The sequence below is a fragment of the Punica granatum genome, chromosome 5 (genome assembly GCF_007655135.1).
Source record: "Punica granatum isolate Tunisia-2019 chromosome 5, ASM765513v2, whole genome shotgun sequence".
NCBI classification, from domain to species: domain Eukaryota; kingdom Viridiplantae; phylum Streptophyta; class Magnoliopsida; order Myrtales; family Lythraceae; genus Punica; species Punica granatum.
This window is the reverse complement of record NC_045131.1, coordinates 11,787,230-11,810,371: the sequence shown is the minus strand read 5'-3', so window position 1 is coordinate 11,810,371 and position 23,142 is coordinate 11,787,230. Positions and strand designations below refer to the sequence as shown.

At 39.5% G+C, this 23,142-nt stretch overlaps 3 protein-coding genes and 1 non-coding gene across 4 annotated transcripts; 2 read left to right on the top strand and 2 right to left on the bottom strand.

Moving 5' to 3' along the window:
* Positions 1-3,394: 3,394 nt before the first annotated feature.
* On the top strand, positions 3,395-9,241 carry LOC116207612 (acyl-CoA-binding domain-containing protein 6). Its single transcript, XM_031540638.1, has 17 exons — positions 3,395-3,537; positions 3,650-3,721; positions 3,879-3,960; positions 4,047-4,196; positions 4,288-4,365; positions 4,496-4,600; positions 4,727-4,793; positions 4,880-4,941; positions 5,444-5,583; positions 5,660-5,786; positions 5,894-6,008; positions 6,420-6,508; positions 6,663-6,746; positions 6,861-7,205; positions 7,588-8,115; positions 8,194-8,253; positions 8,954-9,241. The coding sequence occupies exons 2-17, from the start codon at positions 3,684-3,686 to the stop codon at positions 9,032-9,034; spliced, it is 2,151 nt and encodes a 716-aa protein (XP_031396498.1). The 5' UTR covers positions 3,395-3,537; positions 3,650-3,683; the 3' UTR covers positions 9,035-9,241.
* Positions 9,242-9,791: 550 nt separating this feature from the next.
* Positions 9,792-15,108, bottom strand: LOC116207613 (probable serine/threonine-protein phosphatase 2A regulatory subunit B'' subunit TON2). The gene is made up of 12 exons (XM_031540640.1): positions 14,726-15,108; positions 13,681-13,772; positions 13,391-13,453; positions 13,178-13,276; positions 12,682-12,840; positions 12,419-12,490; positions 12,095-12,227; positions 11,684-11,748; positions 11,367-11,442; positions 11,147-11,248; positions 10,819-11,011; positions 9,792-10,290 (listed from the first exon to the last, which is right to left on the bottom strand). Exons 1-12 carry the CDS (start codon positions 14,862-14,864, stop codon positions 10,047-10,049), a joined length of 1,437 nt encoding a protein of 478 aa, XP_031396500.1. The 5' UTR covers positions 14,865-15,108; the 3' UTR covers positions 9,792-10,046.
* Positions 10,411-10,528, bottom strand: LOC116209734. Its single transcript, XR_004157325.1, has one exon. It is a non-coding gene; the product is annotated as a small nucleolar RNA snoR104 (small nucleolar RNA).
* A 1,652-nt stretch (positions 15,109-16,760) lies between the features above and the next one.
* Positions 16,761-20,892, top strand: LOC116208513 (GTP-binding protein OBGC, chloroplastic). Its single transcript, XM_031542001.1, has 8 exons — positions 16,761-18,033; positions 18,320-18,593; positions 18,930-19,218; positions 19,320-19,479; positions 19,665-19,773; positions 20,025-20,159; positions 20,245-20,298; positions 20,416-20,892. The coding sequence occupies exons 1-6, from the start codon at positions 16,856-16,858 to the stop codon at positions 20,100-20,102; spliced, it is 2,088 nt and encodes a 695-aa protein (XP_031397861.1). The 5' UTR covers positions 16,761-16,855; the 3' UTR covers positions 20,103-20,159; positions 20,245-20,298; positions 20,416-20,892.
* Positions 20,893-23,142: the final 2,250 nt, after the last annotated feature.

Below are 23,142 nucleotides of genomic sequence, written 5' to 3'. Positions count from 1 at the left end.
ACCCCTCCACCGAGGTCGTCGGCACCCACAGAGGACTTCGGCGACCTCGGTGGAGGGGTCGGGGTAGCCGATTGGCGGCCCCAACCCCTCCATCGAGGTCATCGATACTCACGGAGGACGCCGACGACCTTGGTAGAGGGGTCGGGGTCGTCGATTGGCGGCCTCGACCTCTCCTTCCCTTTCGATTTTATTTACATGATTAAAATGAAACAAAATGAAAAGTTGAGGATATGAATGATAAAAGAAAAAGGTTTAGAACCAAAATGATTAAAATGCTAAATATTGAGGACTGAAAATGGAAAAAAGATTAATGCCGTAACCTCCTTATGTCTAATGGAACAAACCACAAGGGGGCTAATTGTCCCAAACAAAAAAATATGATACGATTTGTTCCGACCCCAAATCACAAGGGAGGTTTTTGTCTTTTTCCCCTTTGTTTATTATATTATGTTATGAAAATTTAAGTTGCGTAAGGAGATGACATAAATTTAAGTTTACCTCTAACACATACAGTAACAGTTTTTTTTTGCTCGGACATAGTCATACAATAATTGCACCCTTTTTTTTCTATATAAATTCTAGTATTCGAAAGTTTAATAGGCCTGAATAATATGCTTCAATCAAGGTCGGTTAAGAATTTTTTACAAGACCAATCGAGATCTTACTTAAGAAAACAAAAAATCGAACCACTTAAATCAATCATTATTGATTACGATAACTGCACTCTCGTAGGATATGGGAAAGATCTTTTGTCATACGCAAGATCCATCTTTCGTGCACAAAATCTGGTAAAACTTTATCAGAAGGCCGCGGCAGGCAACTTTGTTCGCAGGCTTTCAACGAAACCAAACGGGCTGAGGCAACCAAGGGGGTCAACGTCGGAGTTAGGGGGTGGGGGGATGTCCTCACGCGCCCTCTAGCAGCGCGTAGGACAGAAGTGACCGGAGAGGAAGGGGGATCCGATCAGATTCTGGGCCCCCTGATCGGATCCACAAGTCCCAATACCCAAAAGGCCGAGAGAGAAAAGCCCAAAAAGGCCAACATGAGAACTTTCCCTGCTGCCGGTGCAGGTGATCCTAACAAGTGAAGTGGGCCCCAGAGGCTGCTGGGCCCGGTCAATCTCTCTGTCTGGGCGCATGTGCGCCGGGAGTAACAGAAGAGATGACTTGAGCGCGTGGGTCCCAAAACCGCACGGATTAAATGCTTGTCAGTCTCTCTATATTTTATAACACTGTCTTCTCCCTTTCTCCGTCTGCTACGCTTCGAGTCTCTCTCTGTCTCTTTCTCAACTAACGGTCATATCATGTCACCGCGTCCTTGTCTCTTGTCGTCCCCGGCGTACGTTAGCATGGAGTGATGCAGTTTTTCTATTTATTATTTTTTTCTAAAATGATAATTGTACCTTTTCGTGCATGATATTCTTTTTCCGAAAAACTACTTGTACCAGGGCGTTGTTGCAATTTAGGATAAAAAGGCGTATCGATAAGTTTCATCTAAATTGAAATCACTCGACTCTTGATAAAAATTCGGCAAACATATAATGCATAAAAGTGATTTGACGTTAGTGTTAGGATAGAGTGTTCAAACTATCAATATGCAGGACATAAATCAAACAAATATAATAATGACAAGAAATTTACCCTATAATTTTATGTGAAAAATCTCAATGCTGGAAAAAGAAAATGTGCAATGAGTTCAGAATCATCTTTTTAGTGTCGATGAACTTTATACTTTGTTCTTCGTCAAGATTAAACTCTTAATCCATCGTCATGATCAAACTCTTAAATCAATCGAAACTCAAGAGAGAATTCGCTGAAATCCACTAAAGCAACACATGTTTTTTATGTCAAATCGAATTCACTGCTATATTTTCTATGCTTTTGTCATTGTTTACTGCTGCCATCTTTCTAAAATGTAATGTTCCATTGAAAGAAGGTTAAACCATGGAATACATAGAGCCCAAATAAAAGAATAAACTCGACTCATTCTCCTAGCTTGAAGAATAAACTCAACATTTACTTTGTAAGTTGTAATCTTTGTCTATTAATAATCATAATGTTGGAAACCTAATTGTATAACCTAATTTTTCAATATGCACCACCTGAAATATAAAAATCAACTGATCTAAGTTAGAGCTAAATCAGTCCACTTAAAGTGAAGCTCTACCAATCGGATGTTCTCCACTTTCAAAACTTAAACTCGAGACCTTATTAGGGAATAACCCATCCAAACCAATCCAGGTTTGGCTAATCATTTATATATTTGTAACTAATAATTTGATCATAAAATCATATATTTTTAACTGATAATTTAAGCATAATTTTTTTTTGTACATATTTCCTTTTTTCTATTGGATATTGATAAATTATTGGTTGAGCATAAATTAATCAAGTGGTACAAAATCTTTTCGCAATTTGTAATTTGTTGCAATCAACTATACCGCATCAACTACCCATCGAGGCTATCAGCATTTTGTGACATGGCAAATGACTTTTCGATATCTAAAGTAGCGCAAACATTAAAATAAAAAATTGATTTTTTTAAAATTTTTTATTGAAATAAAATAAAAATGAAATGAAATATAAAAATAATAACCTCTCTCTCGTCTGCCTAGATCTCTCTCTCTCCCCTCGTGGCCTCTCTCTTCATGGGTGTGGATTGTGGGTCGTCAGTGTCTCCAGCAGCTCATCAATCGTCGGAAGCTCGTCCAAGTGCTCTTTGAAATGAAATTAAGGAAGAAAACAAAGCGTTCATTTAATTAAGGGGGTAGGGAGGCCATTGTTGGCGACTCCACCTCTGACAAAGGTCACCAACAACGTTTGAGCCTGCTGGCGAATTCATTTGAGGATGGGGTTGCTAGCGGAGACACTTCTTCCCCCCAATTCACTTGGAAAAACAAAAGGCAGAAGAAGAGGGAAGAGGGCTCCAATCATCTTTCCATAAACCACAAGCTTCCAATGATTGATGAGCTGCCGGGACAACAACAAATTTCTGATTGTCTTGACCCACGAGGAGAGAGGGGGCACGAGGTGAAAGAGAGAAGAGAGAGAGGAGTTTTTCTTTTTCTTTTTTTAAGTTTCATTTCATTTTATTTTTGGTTAATTTTACCGGGAAAAAAGTAATTTAAACATCGTAGCCTATTGGTTGACATTGAAACTGACAAAAGTAAACGAAAAGAAATTGGAAGATGGGGAAAGAAGAGAGATCTAAATTTTGTAACTAGCAAGAGCGGCAGCAAGCGAGAAAGTGATGTCTCGTGCTAACGCGCGCATCCCTCCTTGTCCGTCACCGTCACCGTCACCGTCAGAGCTCACGGCTCACAGCTCATCGAGCACAGGGAAACAATATCTCAGCTCAGAGTACAGAGTGCAGTCCACCACAGTTTCCATCATATCGATCACTGAGCCCACCCCCCCCCCCCCCCCCCCCCCCATATCCATCTCCTCCATCTCTGCACCTTAGCCCCGGAACGCCATCGTTTTCCGTCTTCTTCCCCTCGCTTGCCCGGAGGATCGCCGGCGGCCTTCCACTTCACAGGTCAGTGAAGCTCAGTAGCTCATTTTCCGCTCGGTACTGTGTGTGTTCGTGTTATGGTGATAATGCCGCTCTGTTTCTCTAACCTTGGGCTTGCTCTGCGAACCTCTTGAAGCTTTCCGGTGGTCAAGCTCTGGGAGGAGCACAAGATGTTCGGAATAACCCGCCGGCGTATGAAGCTCGGCCGGTAAGACTCCGCGAAACAGAATCCGTCGCAACTTCGCCCGTTGAACTGATTTTCTGTGAAGTTCTGAGTAATGGGGAAGTATGGTGGCGTGCAAAATCAGTGTTTTGGTTCATTGTCTATGCAATTTTTTAAGGGGTGTTGTCTTTTGCCATTGCAGGGTCAAGAAGGTGCAGCTCGCGGAATCTGCACCGGGTGGTCGCAGTCCCATGAGGCCCCTGAAGCGAAGTAGCAATCAGAATGTAGTGAAAATTCCTCGCTTGATGTTCTGTGTTATCTTGTGGCAACGTGTGCTGGGTGTTTGATTCGTGTTTTACTGGTTTTACAGAACGAAGGTGCTCAACATGGGACTGATCATCCCAATGAACCTGACTGCCAGAGCCCTCCGGGGCCTGAGATTAATGGATGCACGTCAGGAAGTTCGGAGAATTGGATGGTGTTGTCGATTTCCGGGGATAAGCCTGCTCCTCGCTTCAATGTGAAATATCTTTAACTGTCGAGTGCTTTTTAGCTCGTTTGAAAATTCTCTTTTGGGCATTTGAGGTAACGTCATTTCTCTTCCTGAGTAGCATGCAGCAACTGTTGTTGGAAACAAAATGATAGTCGTGGGTGGTGAATCTGGAAATGGCTTGCTAGATGATGTTCAGGTATAGATACGAACGGTATATTTATCATTCGTGTAACTTTTCTAGATTTGATGAGTTCGGATGTCAAGCAAACACAAGGACCCCAAATTATTGTTGAATTGTGTACCTAATCGTCTGTCTTCCTGTTCAGGTGCTTAAGTTTAACCAATTTACTTGGACTGCGGCTTCATCCAAACTTTACTTATCGCCAAGTAGTCTTCCATTGAAGATTCCCGCATGCAGGGGTCATTCTCTGGTATGAGGGGGCTAATAAATACATTGCACAGATTATACTGTATTTCAAGAGTAGCCTGCCATGCTGTGAATGGAAGCTCCAGAAATGGCAGCACTACTGAAAATCTAAAGTTCTTTTCTGGACTAGGTTTCTTGGGGGAAAAAGGTGCTCCTGATTGGAGGAAAAACTGAACCAGGGAGTGACAGGGTTGCTGGTAAGTTATACCTGCTAGTACTTCGATGACATATCTTTCCATGTAGTTGAACTAATGATATATTATTATACGATCAACACTTGTAGTGTGGGCGTTAGACACTGAAACTGAGTGCTGGTCTCTGATGGAAGCAAAAGGAGACATACCGGTATGACTCTTCACTGAATACGCAATGCATGTGAACTGATCATCTTGCCTTCTTTTTTTATAGTTGAAAAGATGAATTTTTTCTTTGTAATTTAGAGGTCCCTAAGGGCGTAGTGGGTCGTGTTCCTGAACCATGATTCCCTACCCTGGATAATATTGCAGGGTTTATTTAAAGTTGTTGCTTCATCAAATTGTCTTGTGAAACTATTGGTTGTCATTGTGGAGAAAGCTTCGATCTAAGTCCAAACGACATGAAACGAGTGACTTTGTAGAAAGGATTCTTGGATTATTTAGATCTTCTTCCATCTTACACTTTTCATAATCTACTGATAGCCCTTGATGCAGTAAACACTGCACGGAGAATGGCTTGGCTAGTCATTCAGAAGGCATATTGGTGTATTTGAGCCACCATGCATGAAAATGTTTTTGTGTTGCTTACTGAAGCCACTGAATGAATTCCCTGAAACATATGTACAGTCTTATTGGTGCTGACTGTACTGCAGGTTGCTCGTAGTGGTCACTCTGTGGTTAGGGCAAACACTGTTCTTATCCTCTTTGGTGGCGAAGATGCTAAAAGGAGAAAACTGAATGATCTACATATGTTTGACCTAAAATCCTTGACGTGGCTTCCTCTTCACTGCACGTGAGTATGTTTGTTTTTAAAACCAAAATTAGTAATGACACGTGCTTCTTGTGACCACTGTGATGTTTATTAACAGAGGTACAGGGCCATCTCCGAGATCCAATCATGTTGCCACCCTTTTTGATGACAAAACTCTTTTCATATTTGGAGGAGCGTCAAAATCGAGAACACTGAATGACTTGTACTCATTAGACTTTGAAACGGTATATAATCAGTACAAGTCTGTTACAGCAGTGCTTCTTGAAAATGAGCTTTTCATTTTATTCATACTTATCAAAATTTTTGAAATTGGAGCATGTTTCCTCTTTAGATGATATGGTCAAGAATCAAGATACGTGGGTATCATCCATCGCCAAGGTCTGGTTCCTGTGGAGTTCTCTGTGGAACAAAATGGTATATTGCTGGGGGTGGGAGCAGGAAAAAACGTATGCCTTCATGAGCTAGCATATTTTTCCATATCTTAGATGCAATTTAAATGGCCACACAGAATGCTCAAGTTTGACTTGTAATTGCTGAGGCTGGTAGCATTTTAAGTTTCCCTTTTATCTCTTCTATATATATTATATTTGTTTGAGGAAAAAATATTTGTAACAATGAGCAATATTAAGCAATTCTTACAGTAGGCTCCCTGATTAAAGTACTAACTAGATGTTGGTGTATACCTATTGCCATGTAGAATAGTGCATCTTAGAATGACTAGTCTAAAATAGAATTTTACTCTTCATTGCCCCTGGAGGTGGCTATTACTAGACATTCTACTTTTAGTGGCTGTGCATTTGTAAAATATCAACCTCTACGTCTGCAGTGCACTGACATCCGTTGTGACGTTTTTCCAGGACATGCAGAGACTTTGATTTTCGATGTTTTGAAAGTTGAGTGGTCTATAGCTGTTTCCTCGCCTACTTCTTCTGTTGCCTTCAACAAGGTGATCTACCTAATTTACATGGTTTCTTTTGGGAGCTACATTATGATTTATCTTTCCTAGGGCAATTTAATAAATAATAATTTCATCTAGACAAATAGAACATGTGAGTCTTCCCTGGTTGCATATTTAGGACTCTTTCTTTTGTCTCTTCCAGGGGTTCAGCCTTGTCCTTGTAAATCACAAGGAAAAGGATTTTCTTGTTGCATTTGGGGGATTTAAGAAAGAGCCATCAAATCAGGTCAGCAAAATTTTTTCTTGTCTTCGATGAAAAATTCTCTGCAGAAAATACCCTATTATGTGTGATACCCTCTTGGAAGAAGACATCTTTTAATTAAGTACTCTCTTTTCTCAGGTCGAAGTACTGATTGTGGATAAAAATGAATCATCAATGGGCCGAAGACCCAATGATAGTAAAGCCCCAGGATCTCTGTTTGGAAAACGTTTATCTTCAAGATTGGCTAATCAACTTAGTGGCGGCTCTTCTCGGCGCTTAGTTGATTCTGTTGCAAGACAAAATCTAGCTTCTGTTATTGAGCAGCATGGTTCAGGTCGGAAATCTTTGTCAGAATCTACCCTGACTGATTCTAATCCTCCTTCTGGTAATGTCTCTCTTCGCAAGCAGTTCAGTAATGAGGAAGATTATAGTAGGACTCTTAAGATAGCAAAGTGTCTTGAAGAGGAAAGTTCATTGTCACAGGTTAGTGGTCTGAGTTCCTCTTTATATGTATATAGCCGTAATTATATGAAGTGATCAAAATGCAAATGAATGCGAGACAAAAGTAGCTGGTTTACCTAGAAAGCTGGTATCGATGGAAGTTTTCTTTATGTGAATCACGCCTGAATGGGACTATAAAGAGATATTCTATGAAGATAGCCCGATTTGTAAAACGTATTATCTGGATGGTATGAAAAAAAGAATTCAAAGCATTTGGATCCATGGACTAAAATAACAACAGTCGGTGAGCTTGGAAGGTTTTCTTCTTGAGCATCAATAGCTAGTACTTGATGGTCTTTCTTCTAGAATAATTATAAGTGTGACATTCTCGAGTTATTCTAAGGAACTTCTTCCTTTATGGCAGGTACCAGGACACAGGAGAAACCATTCTGATGCTGCGACACATTTTAACGGTTTTGGAGACAAAGCTCTTGGGGAAGAGACATCCTTGGCGTATGAATCTGAGAACTTCAGTCCCCACAAGAATGGGACTGATGGCTTTCCAGTTGATGATGATGTGCCACTCCCTCAAAACAATTCGAAGCTAGGACCACCACCATCTGCTTCTTCTTCAAGCACATGCCAGTTCTATGAGAATAAAATCGCAGCCCTTATTAAGAAGAATGGTGTCCAAGAAGGGCAGCTAGCGGCAGCACTTGCTAGTCAAGAGGCTGCTGAGAAGAGCTTATCCTCCGCTCACAAGAGCAGGCAGGAGATGGAGAAGAAGCTGAGCGAGACAATGAAGGAGATGGAGCTGCTTAAGGAGAGGCTCGCAGGTCTTGAGCTTGCACAGGAAGAGGCCAACAGCCTGTCCAATATCGTCCACTCGGACAATGTCAGGCTTGAGCACGATGTTGCTTTTCTCAAGGCAGTTTTGGATGATACTCAGAAGGTTTGAATCCAATCAAATCTCAAGACATTCGATAGAGTTTCTACTAAAAGTGTTGATGGAGTAATGTTTAAATTGCAGGAGCTGCTTTCAACTAGAGGAGTCCTAAATGGAGAAAGGGCCAGAACGTTCCAGCTCCAGGTATGGTTTCAAATGATGGTTCCTACTCAGACTTGATCATTGGCCGGCGGAACGAGTTCAAGCCTATTTTGTCAGGGCCCTCTGGCCTGATATCAGGCCTGGATTGTTTCGCAAGCTTGGCCAGCCAATTGGACGGCCCCGAGCCACCAAAAAGTTTGTTTTCAATTAAAAAAGAAAAAAAAAAAGATATGAATAAAACCAATATTTCACGAAGTCTCTTTACATTTTTCCATTTTGGGGGTTGCACTAGACACATGGACTGCACAGCGCCTGAATTTTATATCATCCGGAAGCTTGGCCCCTGAGTAGGTCCCTTCTGTTTTCTGTGAATTGCATAAGTAGGTGTAGGCTCCTGCTTGTCTGGCATAATTGATTTTGTGGAGAAGTAACTCTCCGTTGATGCTTGGAAAATAATTCGCGTCACTGGAAATTATATTCCATCAGCAGAAAAAATCAGTGATAATTTCGGGAAAATGATTTATGATTGTAAATTTGGTAAGCGAAGTTGAAATGTGACTCGCACTGGCCAAGTGGGTGGTGATTGATTCTTCTACAGCATTAACATTTGTCTTGACAATCCACAGAGTCGAGACATGACTCATATGATAGGCCATCTGTTTTGTTCCTCATTTTTGAGACCTTATAGCGATTTCTGGTTGTGTGCGAGTCTCTTTACTCTTCCTTGTGATACTTCGTGCAGGTTGAGGTTTTTCATCTCAAACAGAGACTACAATCTATGGAGAATCGAGCTCCCACACCGAGGAAGCCATTCCATGTTTAATATTCCGCAGGATTCACCAGAACAGAAGCTGAGGTTCGGATTTTGTCTATTGCACCAAAGCCCTTTGGCTTCTGCTGGCCATTCCCACTTGTATCTTCAATTCCCACGCTGTACATAAGTTGTACTAATTAAACGCCTGCAACTTAATTAATATTAATTAATTATCAGTCCCTGTATGGGAGGAAGTATTTACTTTACCTGCCATTAGCACGATGCATTCCCGTGAAAGAAATTGTCAAATCCCTCTTTTGGATTATTATCCTAATGCTACACCAGATTATGTTCTCTAAGCGATATCCCACTTTACCCAAGTAGATCACGGTTACCTGGTACATGTCCACCGGTGATTTTGCTTGCGGATGAGGTTACAGTCGTGGTTAAGAAGACAAATGGATATGGCGTGCCTGAGAGGGCTGAAGTACAGAGGCAAACCTGTTCATGAACAAGGATTGCTTGCCTCCGCATGTTTCAAGTCCTCCGGTTTGCAGTTTTGACACATGCAAATCTAGGCAACCTCCAGCGACAAGTCCACTTACTACTCTGCTGGTTCCTTTGTCCATTTCATCCCTTGCTCCGGCGACATTGTCTAGGCACCTCCAGTGACAAGTCCACTTGCTACTGCTGGTTCCCTGTCCATTTCATCCCTTGCTCCGGCGACAATGTCGATCCTTGGGGCTTGGGTGCTCTCGCCTGTTTGCATGCTTCTTAACAAAGTACAGGAGTGTGGATGATCTTAGAATCGGAGGCACAAGATGACTTGTAGTTAGGATAACACTGCACACAGTTCATTCTATTGAGAATCTCAACGTCACTCCTATCATCAATTACTCTTCCCCTCTTCTAACACATCCATGTCCGAGCAACAGCTGCAGCCTGGACATTTAGAATTGTAGCAAGTCACAATATCTATATCTACAACTTTCAAGCATCGGAAGACAAATGCAACTTCAATAGATTAAAACTACGGCACACCGATCGGTATTTTGTGTTAGTGATCAGGGAAAGATGGTGTCTATGACTGCTCCTCCTCCGGCTCTTCCTCTTCTTGGAGAAGGTTCTCTCTGTTATCATGGGCCCAGAAACCTCGCACATCGATCAGCATGCTGGCGACTGTCCCTCCTTGCTTGCAGGTGAGAAGATCAGCCAATGTAATTTTCAGTGGGTCAGCAGGTTTCACCATATCCCATATCTCGTCCCTCACATCGTCAATGCATAGCTCATAGTTACCGCCCTCGATCCATTTCTGGTGCACGTCTCTGTTGAAAACATAATCCAGAGGAGCAGGAAGAGGTTCAGACCAAAAAGTCAAAAGAATAAAGCATTATCATTATCAATTCCTTTCTGAATTTGCACAATTTGAAGGTTAGCATTTAGGACTCTGTCTCTGATATTATGAGACTTGCATGACCAGCTCTAGTTTTGCAAGCAGGAAATTCAGAGTTTTGCTGTTGGAAGATTGTATCAGGTAAACATCTCAGCTCATAAATGTTTCCCTTCTTTCTCTTCCATGTATGACTTCCCAAATGGGAGAGCCCGATTACAGTCCAATATGCTCTGATCTCCAATAGTGTTTTCGAATTTCGAAACATGAAGAAAAAGAAAAGAAAATGTAAAGAACGCCTTATCAAAGGAAAAATACAGATGCTGCACACACAGCAGATCAAAATGCACCGGGGGCTCCTAAAGATGGACAAACAACTATGAACGGGTCAGATTATAATATTCTGTACACTGACGTTTTACCCCAAGTTTTAGTTGAACCATGAAGAGAGAAGAAAACTGACCTGAAAAGAGAATGAATATCAGCAGTAGTAAGAAATCCTCTTCCATTAAGATCAAGACAACGGAACAAGTATGTCAATCCTTCGGGAGTGTCTTTATTCTCCAGAGCCAACACAAAGTCAAGAAAGCTTTCAAAGTCCATCTCCCTGGAGTTTCCTCCTCCAGTTTTGCCGCGGCGTACATGCTCATCAAACACTGGGAATTGTACGGCAGTAATCATATGGATGAGGCCACCACATAACAAGGAACTACTGTAGACCATTTTTACTTTTTTTGTGCAAACAAAATACTAGCATAAACTTTATAAGCATATCAAGAAGGTTTTCCTACCTCTTTCAATGAAAATTTCTGTTAGAGTACCATCAGCATATTCTTGAAGCTCCTGCTTGCTAAGCGATCCATTCATATCTTTATCAAGTGCCAGGAACATATCTGCAGGAAGAAATGGCATTCGATCACTTCATATCATGATATCTTCCTTTGATCAGAGTAGATTATAAGGCTACGTCAACTACATGAAAGAGGTGGCACCAAAAATCAACAAACTCACCGCATATTCTCTGTGCGGATGTCAATGAAAACCAATTTTCAGCTTGCTCAGTGTCTGTAACCTCTTCCTCACTTTCCTGAAAGAGATTTAGAGTATGTAAGTTACAATCAGCTTGAAAGAACATCCTCCAATTTTTGACAAATTTTGTGCATGACTGAATCCCAAAATGTGAGACAACTCATACAATTAGAAATTTATTTACGACTTCAAGCATGTAAACCTTGACCTCCTCCAACAAAGCAAAGAGAAATTCAAGCGCCAACTTAGATTTCTTCATTTGAAATAGCAAATACAAGAAACAATTATTTGCAAATTACCTGGTGCAATTCCATCAGTTCTTGAAGGCAGTTGCTAAGCAGCACCTTCTTTATACAAGCTTTCCCTGAAATCATCCTGAATGTTAAGTAAGTCTGAAAATAAAGAACCATAAACTAGGAAGGTCTTTAACAAAAATTTTAAAATATTTACAAGTCTAGACTACTCTGTTCTACACTTCTAGTTCTCTTTTGATTCGGTCCTGAGCAGAAATATTTTCACTTTCTAAACTATTAATTCTGGTTGACCATTCCAGGCAGGAGCATCAAAGAAAATGCATAAGGACAGGACTATGACTTAGGCAGATACAATCTGCTATTGCATAAGCAGCTAATGCAGTAACTAGTATTTAACTAGTTTATGCAAGAGTGTGGAGAAACTTTGCCAACAAAAAACACATGTTCCTTGCATACCACGTCTGTGAGGATCGCAAAAGAAGAAAAATTTCCGGGCAGCTATACGGCAGTACATCTGAATAAAGGCTGCAGGCATATCGCGTAGCTGGGCCAAATTAGGGATGAGGCCCCTTATGTACGCTTCCATTTCCTGGAAAACATAAGCAAAAGAACAACCTCCTTGATGTACCCAGTAGAAACTTTCTGATGAGATAATGGAACAATTTGCACTACTGGTCATTCATTTAATTCTTTAACCGTCAAAATTCTTATTCAATTGAACAGTCGGTCAATGAGCAACAAGAAATCATAAGAAAAGAGCTGGAATTCAATTCATCATACATGAGACTGCAGGAAACCATCAGAATCCTCATCCAGCTCGCTCATATCAATTCTTGCCTGTGTTAGTGAAACCTGAAACACGATACACAGCAGTTATACGTTTTTCCCCTTGAATACACTTATGAGTTTATGCATAGATCTTTCTTATTTAGAGTTATAGGAATAGATGGCAATTCATCTCATCTCCAGTTACCAGTCATATAATTTAATCATTGCACCTGGTAAATGCAGATCAAAGAAATATCAGTAATATTAGTACCCACCGTGCGCATCACATAAAGGTAGAAAGGCAGAATGGCAATTCTTCCTGATTCATCTTTCTCAAACTTCATAAAATTTGAAGGGCTGAAAAACCGTCGGCACTTGGGGCCTATTTGCTCTGTACAAACAGAGGCAATGTGGCAAAAATCCTCATAATTCATCTGCAAGATGCAAAAATCATTGAAGTTCTTTTCATGCCTAGAAAGCTAAAAGACATAGACAACTAAATGTTCCATACATTTCAATTCTTCTTTATCCCTAGTGGAAGACCATTTCAGGTGGTCATGAACCTTTGCTTATACAGGAAGGGCAGCAGGCCAGATACAAAGTCAAACCCAACCACTAATAAACTACTTTCCCCTAAGAGAATGTTAGAATTCAAAAGTACACGAGGCAAGATCCAGATACACAGAAAGGCATCATAGTCATGGATTTAAGATCAGTTGAAAGACAACATCTTAGAAATCTCATAAAACTGAAAAATGATCAAGTAAAGACCTTTTCTGCGCCGGTTGCATCGTCAATGACACAATTTTCTCTTAAGCAAACCCACATTGCATCCAAATCATCTGCATTCAACAAAAGATCCGATTGTTTCTGCATAAAGAATATTTGTGTGAGAATTTCCTAAGCGAGCAGATCCCAAGATGCTATAGAACCAAAATAAAATAAATAATCTCCACCAGATATTGGGCAATTGAATTATCATACCTTCAAAAACCGATACTTGGCTAGCCTATGAACCCTGTGACTGATGGATCCCTCTTCAGGTTTCTGAATGTAGAGAAAGCACCAAATGAGTAAAAAAAAAAAAAGGCACAATTAAACCGCCAATACCTATGTAACATGTGATCCCTTTCTTTGAACCAGCTGCAATTAAAATCGTTGTCCCCGGGTGAATTGGCCACCATAGGGGAAAATAAAGCAATAATCCTGCACTGCACTTGGAAAAATTAACGATTGGAAGTCCTATGCCGAAATTAGATAATTCCATGACTTGCCTTCTTATAAAAACTTGGAATAGAACCAGCTTCAGCACTTTTTTGCTGCTTGTCTTTGAATATGTCTAGCAAAATTCTCTTCGTTTCAAGCTCTATAAAGGAAAACAGAAAATGCTGATAGCATCAGATGGTTAATCAAATAAGAACCTTCTACAAAAGAGGTTAGATCTTAAACGTGCTGTACAAAGTTTCACGGATCATCATTTGGATACCCGAAAGATATGAAGCTGGGGATACAAAAGTAGTAAGCTCAACAGATCATGAGTTATACAAGATCACAAAGAAGACAAATCTAACAGCCACCTAATGAATGGCGATGGTTTATACCAAACCCACCCTGGCATAATATAATGGTGAGTTTCGCATGAGTTTAGTGCTAGTCCCCTTAAAGCCTGTCGACTTCTCCAGCTAGATTTGAATGACTAAAGCATTGTATAAGGACAAAGGACAAAGGACAAAGCATTGTCTGGGGAAAAAAAAGGGGTAAGACAGCAATTGTCTTGGGAGTCTTCCTCGAAATATACAAAGCAAATCGGGAGCTAGAAGTACTCAATTCATAGCAATATATACGCAACTAACGCATTTAAATCCTAACCATAGCGCCCGTCAGTTCATCCATCAAATGGGATAACTCGATTCAAGCAACATGGGACATACATACTCCAATTTCACAACTTACACCATCAAGAAAACAAATTGAAGGTGAAGTTCACATCATTGCACCATCCATAAATTCAAGTCCGAAACTTACTAAGCCAAACTCATGAAACAAGAAAAGGTACTAAAGAAGATTATCAAGCTGAAAAATATATATATATAAAAAAAAACAAAAATCCTAAATTTTTCAAAATTGGAAGATACAAAAGAGTTTCAGGTCAATGGAAGCGAAATGCAGCTAGGCCACATTCTCAGAACCAATATCAAAACAATGCATGAAGGATAAAATCTCGTGACTGAACAAATTCGACAGTATTTGACAGCAAGATAAGCAGAAAATTAGGGCTAACGCGGGAGATTGAGAAAGTAGCGAGAAGGAGGAACGGACCCATGAGGGCTTCTGATCCGAGGCCGGCGCCGGATCCGATGAAGCGGCGGAGGTTACGGACCCAGTGCATGGAGGAGGCGGGCGGGATCTTCCTCTGCGAGGCCTCGTGGCTCTCGCCGTCGCTGGAGCCGCTGTACATGGCCGAGGAGAGAGAGAGAGAGAGAGAGAGAGAGAGAGAGAGTGAGATTTTTTCCTCTTTGTGGCGGTGGGGCGGGGGTTGGGGGTTGGGGGAGCTCAGCTCAGCTCAGCTCCTTCAGCTGAAGGGCGAAGGGCATCACTGAATCAGCAGAAGACTCAATCCCGCAGATACGCACAGAGAGAGAGAGAGAGACGGAGAGCTTGACGTCCCAAAGTTGAGAGCTTTGTCGGAGAGAAGCAACAGACAGAGAATTATGAATTATTTATTTTTAATTTTTAGATTTTAATTTCTTTCGGATAATATATATATATAAGTTTTAAAATTTTCTTCTTTTTAGCATGTCCTCATTTTTTCAATTTTCTTTTTCAATAAGAGCACGGGATGCCTTCAACAGGTACTATTCTCCATTTTGGGTCGCTTGGCCAAGATCACGGATTAGTTCCGATGAATTCTTCATTCATGTACTGCATATAGTTGCCAATGCAAATTTTTGTTTGCCATTAAATACACATCCTAATTGTCAATATCCTCAATTGCTGATCTAGTCCCCGCTAAACAAAATATTGCTATGGAGTTTCGAACCTTAAAATACAGATAAAAATCGCCTATAGGCTGAATGAGTGAATGTTTCCCTTTTTTCTATTACAAACGAGATGCATTGACTTAAAAGTGGATAATAAGAGAGAAAAAAAAATGGGAATCACAAATCGAATGATCTCTTAGACAACGAATTTATCAAATTTCATTTATTTTTTGTTAAAATATTTCAGTTTTAATATGGTGTAAAACTTTCAAAATTTTCTTTTATAAATTTATTTATATAATTACTACAGTTTTTTATGGGGATATTACTGAATTAAACCTCATTTCTTCTTGTTATTAAAATTTACAGTTCTAGTATGGTACAAAATTTTCAAAAAAACTTTTTTTTGAATAAATTTCAAAAATTCTCTTTTATAAATTTACTAGTCGTGGAGCTTGTATCTTGCACGAAATACTTCTACCAGTCTGAAAAATATATACATAGTAAGAAATTAAAAAAAATTCATTTGACAATCATAAAAGGAAAAAAAAGAATAAAATAAACAAACACGTTCAGGTTTAGGGGTAGTAATACCTTTTCAGAAATAAAACTCATATCACCAATCTTGAAAAAAAAATATGAGAAAAAGGCACAAAATTATAGAAAAATAAAAATAAAAATTTTCTATGAAAATGAGAGAATAAAATCGAAGAATAAATTTAATCAATTAGTTTACATTTAGAAATAAATATACGTTTTGAAAGTTCGCGTCTAGTTGTAAACGTATTCTTTGAGAGCTGAATATGCCTATATTTATGTGTATGATAATTCCTATTAATAACTATCGTACATAATCTAGATAAAATATGATCTGATTTATTTTCCTTTTCTCAGTGAATAAATCTGATTTGTTTTGGAAAGAAAATATAATTAGATATCTATAAAATAAAATATTATCTAATTTATTTTAAAATAAATATTTATAAAAACATATAATTTATATATATATTATTCCTACATATACTAAAGGTTGTGCACGTAATCATATATTAATATATTTAAATTATGTATATATACTAATAAAAACTTATTTTGATGTTAATATTTATGTAATAAAAAATCAAATTTTATTTTAAAAAATTATAGATTATTAAATAATATCTATACCTATAATAAAATCTTCTCATTTATTTCAAATACATTATGTTATATAAATTATAAAAATGAAAAAAATTAGGAAATCATATTTTATGACGAGGTATCATTAAAAAATATTTTTTGATATAAATAATTCCCAAAATAAAAAAAAAATAAAACTTAGAATCGGCGTTATATATATATAATTACTGACGGCGTTATCAGATATTCATCCGTCTCCTTCACGGGACACGTTATCCATTCCATTGCTTGTCAATAAACCTCACGGTTAAACCCGACGCATTTCCCGACCAACGAACACCACCAGAAAATGCCGCCAGTCTCTGCCGCCGCGACTCCGCCGCTGTGCTTCTCTCCACTGGCCCAAGCCCGCTCAACGACCCGAAAGCCCAACAGCAAGCCGCCGAACTTCCCCCGCGGACGCCCCCGGGACCCGAACCTCAAGGCGCGGACGCGCTACCGGCCGCCTCCCCAGCCGGTCCCGCCGACGAGCTCCCCCGCAGGAGAAGCCACGACCTACACTCGGCTCCCTCCCAGGGACAACTTCTCGGCGCCTTTGCTTGATCCCGTTAGGGAAGTGAAGCTTTCCGATTCCGGTGTTGCAAAGCTCGAGAGCAGCGAAGAAGATGAGCTTAGCAGCGAGGAAGAGCAAGAGGTTCTCGAGGATGAAACAGATGGCGATTTTGGGCTAAATTATGAGGTAGTCGACGTGTTCGAAGGCAGTTCAAGTAATCACGAAGAGGAGGATGAAGATGAAGATGATGATGCCGATGATGATTATGATTTAGAAGATTATGAGGAAATTGAGGATGAGGAGGAAGTGTTAGAGTTAGGAGGTGGCAGAATAGTAAGTACTTTCGACAGTGACGGAAACAAAGTCACGGCGATGCTCTACGCAGCTGGTGAAGATGAAGAAGACGATATTGATGCTAAAACTCCACGATTTGAGCATGGCGATTCGGTGAATACAATCGAGTTTGAGGGCGACTTGGATGAGGGGGGTGAATCACAAGTTAAGGAGAAAGGGGTCCCAGCAGTAATGAGGTGTTTTGATCGGGCGAAAATTTATGCGAAAGCCGGGGATGGCGGGAACGGAGTGGTGGCTTTTAGGCGGGAAAAGTTCGTTCCTTTGGGTGGCCCATCGGGTGGGGATGGAGGAAGAGGCGGAAATGTTTATGTACAAGTTGATGGTTCGATGAACTCCCTATTGCCCTTTAGGAATAGTATCCATTTTCGGGCAGGGAGAGGAGCGCATGGGCAGGGGAGGAAGCAGGCGGGGGCAAAGGGAGAGGATGTGATTGTGAAGGTGGCCCCGGGGACGGTCATAAAAGCGGCAGGTAAGGAGGAAGTGTTGTTGGAGCTGCTTCATCCTGGGCAGAAGGCTTTGTTGCTGCCCGGTGGGAGAGGAGGGAGAGGGAATGCTTCGTTTAAGTCGGGAATGAATAAGGTGCCAAGGATTGCTGAGAATGGAGAAGAGGGTCCTGAGATGTGGGTTCTTCCTTATCTTGTTTCTTAGTTTGTACAGTTGGGAACTTATCATTTCATTAATGTTTAAATATTTGAAATTTGGTGCGCAGCATGCTTCCAACACGAGAAGATGAAATTTAAGAGGCACTATTGAGATTTTAGTGTAGGTTTTACGCATCATACATGTGTATTAAGCAGATTATACAGCTTAGCTTTTGGTACCTTTGTTTGTATGGTTAGTTAATACTTGATACTAGTGTACTGACCCTCTTTTCTTGCTGAAAAATGGTGATACTGTTTTTATCAGGTGGTTGGAGCTGGAGCTAAAGCTCGTTGCTGATGTGGGAATCATAGGTGCTCCAAACGCTGGGAAGAGCACCCTCTTGAGTGTGATAAGTGCTGCACAGCCTGCAATAGCAAATTATCCGTTCACAACTTTACTTCCAAATCTTGGGGTAGTCTCCTTTGACTACGATTCCACAATGGTTGTAGCCGATTTACCGGGTCTACTTGAAGGAGCACACCGAGGTTTTGGTCTTGGTCACGAGTTTCTACGGCATACAGAGCGGTGTTCTTGTCTGGTATTGTGCCTCTATTAGTTTCTGCATTTACTTGTTTAGATAAAAGTGTGGGAAATATAGTGCTTACTGTTAGTTAGATGTTAGTTGGAGCTTAGATATCAATATATTGTTGGGAATGGAAGTGAGGAAGAGAGAAAGAGAAAGGGAGTGATTAGGTAAAAGTTACTCAATCCATTAAATTCAAGACATCTATTAATGGGTTGAGGACAAGCTTTCTTTCCCTCTCCCCCAATCATTTTTCTTAATTAACAATTTTTTTTCAAATGCCACCTATTAACTTTCAGTAAGCTTATCATGATATAATGAAGAATTATTTTATTCTTTGGGAATCTTTAGGTGCATGTTGTTGATGGCTCGTCGGAGCAGCCGGATTTCGAGTTTGATGCGGTTCGCTTGGAGTTAGAGATGTTTAGTCCTGAACTAGCTGAAAAGCCCTATATAGTTGCATATAACAAAATGGATCTTCCAGAGGCATCCGAGAGATGGCCATTGTTCAAGGAAAAGCTCGACTCTCGTGGAATTCGAGCTTTCTGTATGAGTGCTGTGAAACAAGAGGGAACCCATCAAGTGATCAGCGCCGCTTACGAACTTCTACATAAGAGTATGGCAGAGAAGGATACTGAAGGTAGGATTCTCTCTTTACCATTTTTTATAAATACAATAGCTGCGCGCTGTCTAGTCCTCTCTTTGTTAGAGAGAGAGAAATGATGTGCCTCGATGTGTTAGGTTGGATGGATCCTGGGAACTTGAACCATGTTGCAGACGAAATAAAGAAGCAGCGGAATGCCTCGATTAATGATTTCAGAATAACTCGCCAGGATAGTACTAACACTTGGCATGTAGTTGGATCAGGCCTGCAACGCTTCATTCAGATGACAAACTGGCGGTATATTCTTCCCTCTCCCCCAAATTATTTCGATAGTATTTATGTACCTCTTTGTCATGATTAGTAGCATGATTTAAGATGATGAGAACAGAGTACAGTCACTCCAAGCTGAAAATATGCGTTCATTTCCTCCTTTTCTGTTTGGAATATACTCGTAATAATTTTTCAATACATTATGGGAGCAGATATCTTGATTCTGAGAGGAGATTCCAACATGTTCTGGAGGCCTGTGGTGTGTACAAGTCTCTCATGAAACTTGGCGTGAAGGAAGGGGACACTGTCATCGTTGGAGAGGTTCTTACATTACTTTTATTTTGATTTCCAGAGAACAACATTTTTCTTCAGTCTGGCGCATCAGCCCCTTTGTTGTAATTTTCTCAACCATACAGCTTATGCTGAAGTTGAATAAGTCCTAAGGAGTAGTAATGTTTTGGGCTAAAAACGGTCGCATTATCTCATCAAATTTGCAAAGATATTGCTGTGTTCCTGTCTTGCAATCTCGGTGCTGATTGCCTTACATATTCTTGATCTTTGTATTTAATCAGATGGAGATGACGTGGCACGATTCCACGGAAAGTGCCAATCTTTCCAACAGTAAGAAGGGAGTTCCTAGATTTGATTGATTGGGCTTCTGCAGAAGCAGCAGATCCCTGTTTTCTCGTAGCAGAAATTGTTCTCTGGTATGATGAAAGATCGATCTGAAATTTGTTGGAGGCTTAATGAATCTACGGCCTTAATTTTGAGCCGCTCCTTGCTCTGCTGCAGCTGATTCTTGACGAACGTGATGGCCGGGGGCCTCTTGGAGTAGCTAATAAGCCTGTAAGTTTCCGCCAGGGAAGTACTTGTTGCTGAATTGTTTCTTCTCTATTTCGGTCCCATCCAAACAGGCCATTGATGCCCATTATGGAGCTTATGAACACTTCCTTTCTCTTGCAGAGCATGCAGGTATAACCGTCCCGACTGATAAATGTTGCAGATGGCAAGGGAGTTTCATAAGAGTATTGAGAACAAGATACTTTACGAGACTACTCAGAATGCGTCCATGATATTGTGACCCTACATTAATGTCAATAAATTCACGGAAGTTGCTGCAGATTCCGCAGATCCAGGGGAGCCATTCTTCGTGACTGGTCTAAACCGGTTGCAGGCAGGCCATAGCATAATTTGGTGTAAGGATCAGCATCAGCATACTGTATTAAGTTCAATTATATATGGTGGTCAACATTGTACTTGTATGGAACATTGATACATATTCATCGGTCCAGAGAACTGGAGTCTAGTTTTATACTTTCAGACCCCGAGCCTCGCCGTGCCGAGGAATTGCTAACCAATACACTGTATCAGATGTCATGAATACACGTTATACAAGTTATACTTCTACGGGGCCAATGGGAATGGCGGCCCTGCTTCACATCTGATTGATCGCCCCTCTCTTTTCCATTTATAAACCGATGGCACCATGCCCCATCACCATAGAGAGCCCATTCACATGCAAATTTCTTCTCAGTAATTTTATTTCAGTGAGATTGGAATATCCTTAGTTCATTGACTACAAAATTATCATCACTCAAAAATTCGAGTTGATAAGTTGTAAAACCTAGTCTTTTACAGACCCATGAAAATCTTTAAATCTTTTTGAGTGTGACAATTCTCAATATCCGCTTTCATGTTATGTGAAAACGTGTGGTTTTGGCGCTAGACACACGCCACATGCTTTTGAACACCTGCTTTCAAGAACTGACCAATTGAAATTGGCGTAATTTGCAGAATTAGAAAGCTCTCTCTTTATGTACTAGAATTAAACTAATTCTCAAGGTAGATTGTGATTTGTGAGAGGAATATATAGAGTTACTCGGAGAAATATGTAAATTTATCATCAAAAGTACTTCGAGTCGGGAGTCAGATACTCGAATGGGACGTGAATGGGAGTTTGCACAAAATAGTTTTGGTTGATTGGGAATTGCGTAGTAGACAAACGACATGGTGCTACGGCAGTGCCACGCATGGAATTCCAACATCGCAGCCACTAACTTGCTAGCCAAATATCATGAAATGCTCGTCGCTGCGGCACTAGAATTTTAGTGCCACGACATGAAACATATCGACTAAAGAAGGATGAAAGGATATTTTAATGGAACGACGAGGATTTCTTTCAAAAAGTTATATATGTTAGCTACAATGACATGAGTGTTTAAATTATTAGTACTAGAAGGCCCGGCACTTCGTTGCAGGGTCCATCCTTTATTTTTATTATCTCTAAAATATAAAATTTTAATAAATAAATTACAAATTAATTTCTATAATATTGTTGAGAACATCTTACTTCTTTTTTCGTCTCATAGATTATGATAGGTATATGTGCTAAACTACTAACCTAAATAGTCATTATTTAGTATGAATGATATATAACTTTTTACATATGAAAAAGAAATATTTATCTTTCAACCATCAGTGACATAATGGACACCCATGCGCATTTTGCTCTGCTCTACCACTTGACGTATATATTCTATTTTATTTTCTCAAATTAAATATATAATCTATACTAATGTATAAAATCAAAAGTTTCATATGGTCTCACTTTCACTTCTTCAAAATACTATTTTTCCAAAAACTTCAATAACTATGGACCATTAGTTGAAGTTGTTTTGATAATTAAATAGTAAATAACCATCCACTCTATACCCCACTATTACATTTGAATAAAGACAGCAATCTAGCGTTAGATATTGTTCCTTTTTTCAAGTAATTTTATTAAATTATTTTTCACTAATAATAATGTTGTTATCCTAATGATATAATTTGAAAAGTATGTGCAATATTGTGCATAGTGTGGGTCCAAACTCTAACCGTAAATAAGCATCATAAAATGAAAAAAATTAAAATAAACAATTACCATTTATTATTTCTTGCCATAATTACCAATTATTTTGGAAATATATTTTTCCGGTGTGCACTAACTGATATTCGGATTCAAAATATATTTATTTGAAATGCATCTAGTAAATAATAATTAATTTATTTTTCCTATGTCATATAACAAATTAATAAAAGGAGAAATACATCTAACAAATAATAATTTATTTATTTGTTCTATGTCATATAACAAATAAATAAAAAGAGAGACAAGTTTGAAGTGAAAAAAAATAAAAAGAGAGTGGGAATAGCTGGATTTGAACACATGTGAGGAAAATAATGGGGTTTGTGGTCTTACGATTCCGGGCATCATACATTTAATGTCATTTTTGTGATTGTAATATTTTAAAAATAAGAGAAAGAAAGGTGAAAAAAGTAGGGTCATATGTAGGGATTGAACCCGTTTCTCTTCACTAGTAATTTCTTTGAGAAGTCTGAAGAAGAAATTTAATTCTTGTGGTACGAATATTTCTAAGTGATTGTGTTGTATTGTAGAGATAATATTACAGTCATTGTTATCGGGATAGACTCATCATAGTGGGAGCAATAATCACTTTAAAAAAATGTTTGTAAGACCTTTAATCATAACCTTTGGTCCTACTCTCCGACTCTCTTTGTTAACATTTGCTGCCTCAAAATTGGTGGACGGCGTTGTATGATTCCACACATAGTATAGACATTCTAATATTATGTAAAATTCCATCAAACCTTATACATTTGGTGCCATATCTAATTCAAAGTCTTCGA

Bases quoted from the DNA above. Each gene is read 5' to 3' on its own strand.
- LOC116207612 (XM_031540638.1), top strand. From the start codon at position 3,684: ATGTTCGGAATAACCCGCCGGCGTATGAAGCTCGGCCG. The intron at 6,009-6,419 runs GTATGCCTTCAT...ACGTTTTTCCAG, and splicing joins GGGTGGGAGCAGGAAAAAAC to GACATGCAGAGACTTTGATT. The intron at 8,254-8,953 runs GTATGGTTTCAA...TACTTCGTGCAG, and splicing joins CCAGAACGTTCCAGCTCCAG to GTTGAGGTTTTTCATCTCAA.
- LOC116207613 (XM_031540640.1), bottom strand. From the start codon at position 14,864: ATGTACAGCGGCTCCAGCGACGGCGAGAGCCACGAGGCCTCGCAGAGG. The intron at 12,228-12,418 runs GTATGATGAATT...TATGTTTTCCAG, and splicing joins ATGGTTTCCTGCAGTCTCAT to GAAATGGAAGCGTACATAAG. The intron at 10,291-10,818 runs GTCAGTTTTCTT...TGTTTTCAACAG, and splicing joins GATATTCATTCTCTTTTCAG to AGACGTGCACCAGAAATGGA.
- LOC116208513 (XM_031542001.1), top strand. From the start codon at position 16,856: ATGCCGCCAGTCTCTGCCGCCGCGACTCCGCCGCTGTGCTTCTCTCCA. The intron at 18,034-18,319 runs GTGGGTTCTTCC...TGTTTTTATCAG, and splicing joins GGAGAAGAGGGTCCTGAGAT to GTGGTTGGAGCTGGAGCTAA. The intron at 19,480-19,664 runs GTATATTCTTCC...TTATGGGAGCAG, and splicing joins ATTCAGATGACAAACTGGCG to ATATCTTGATTCTGAGAGGA.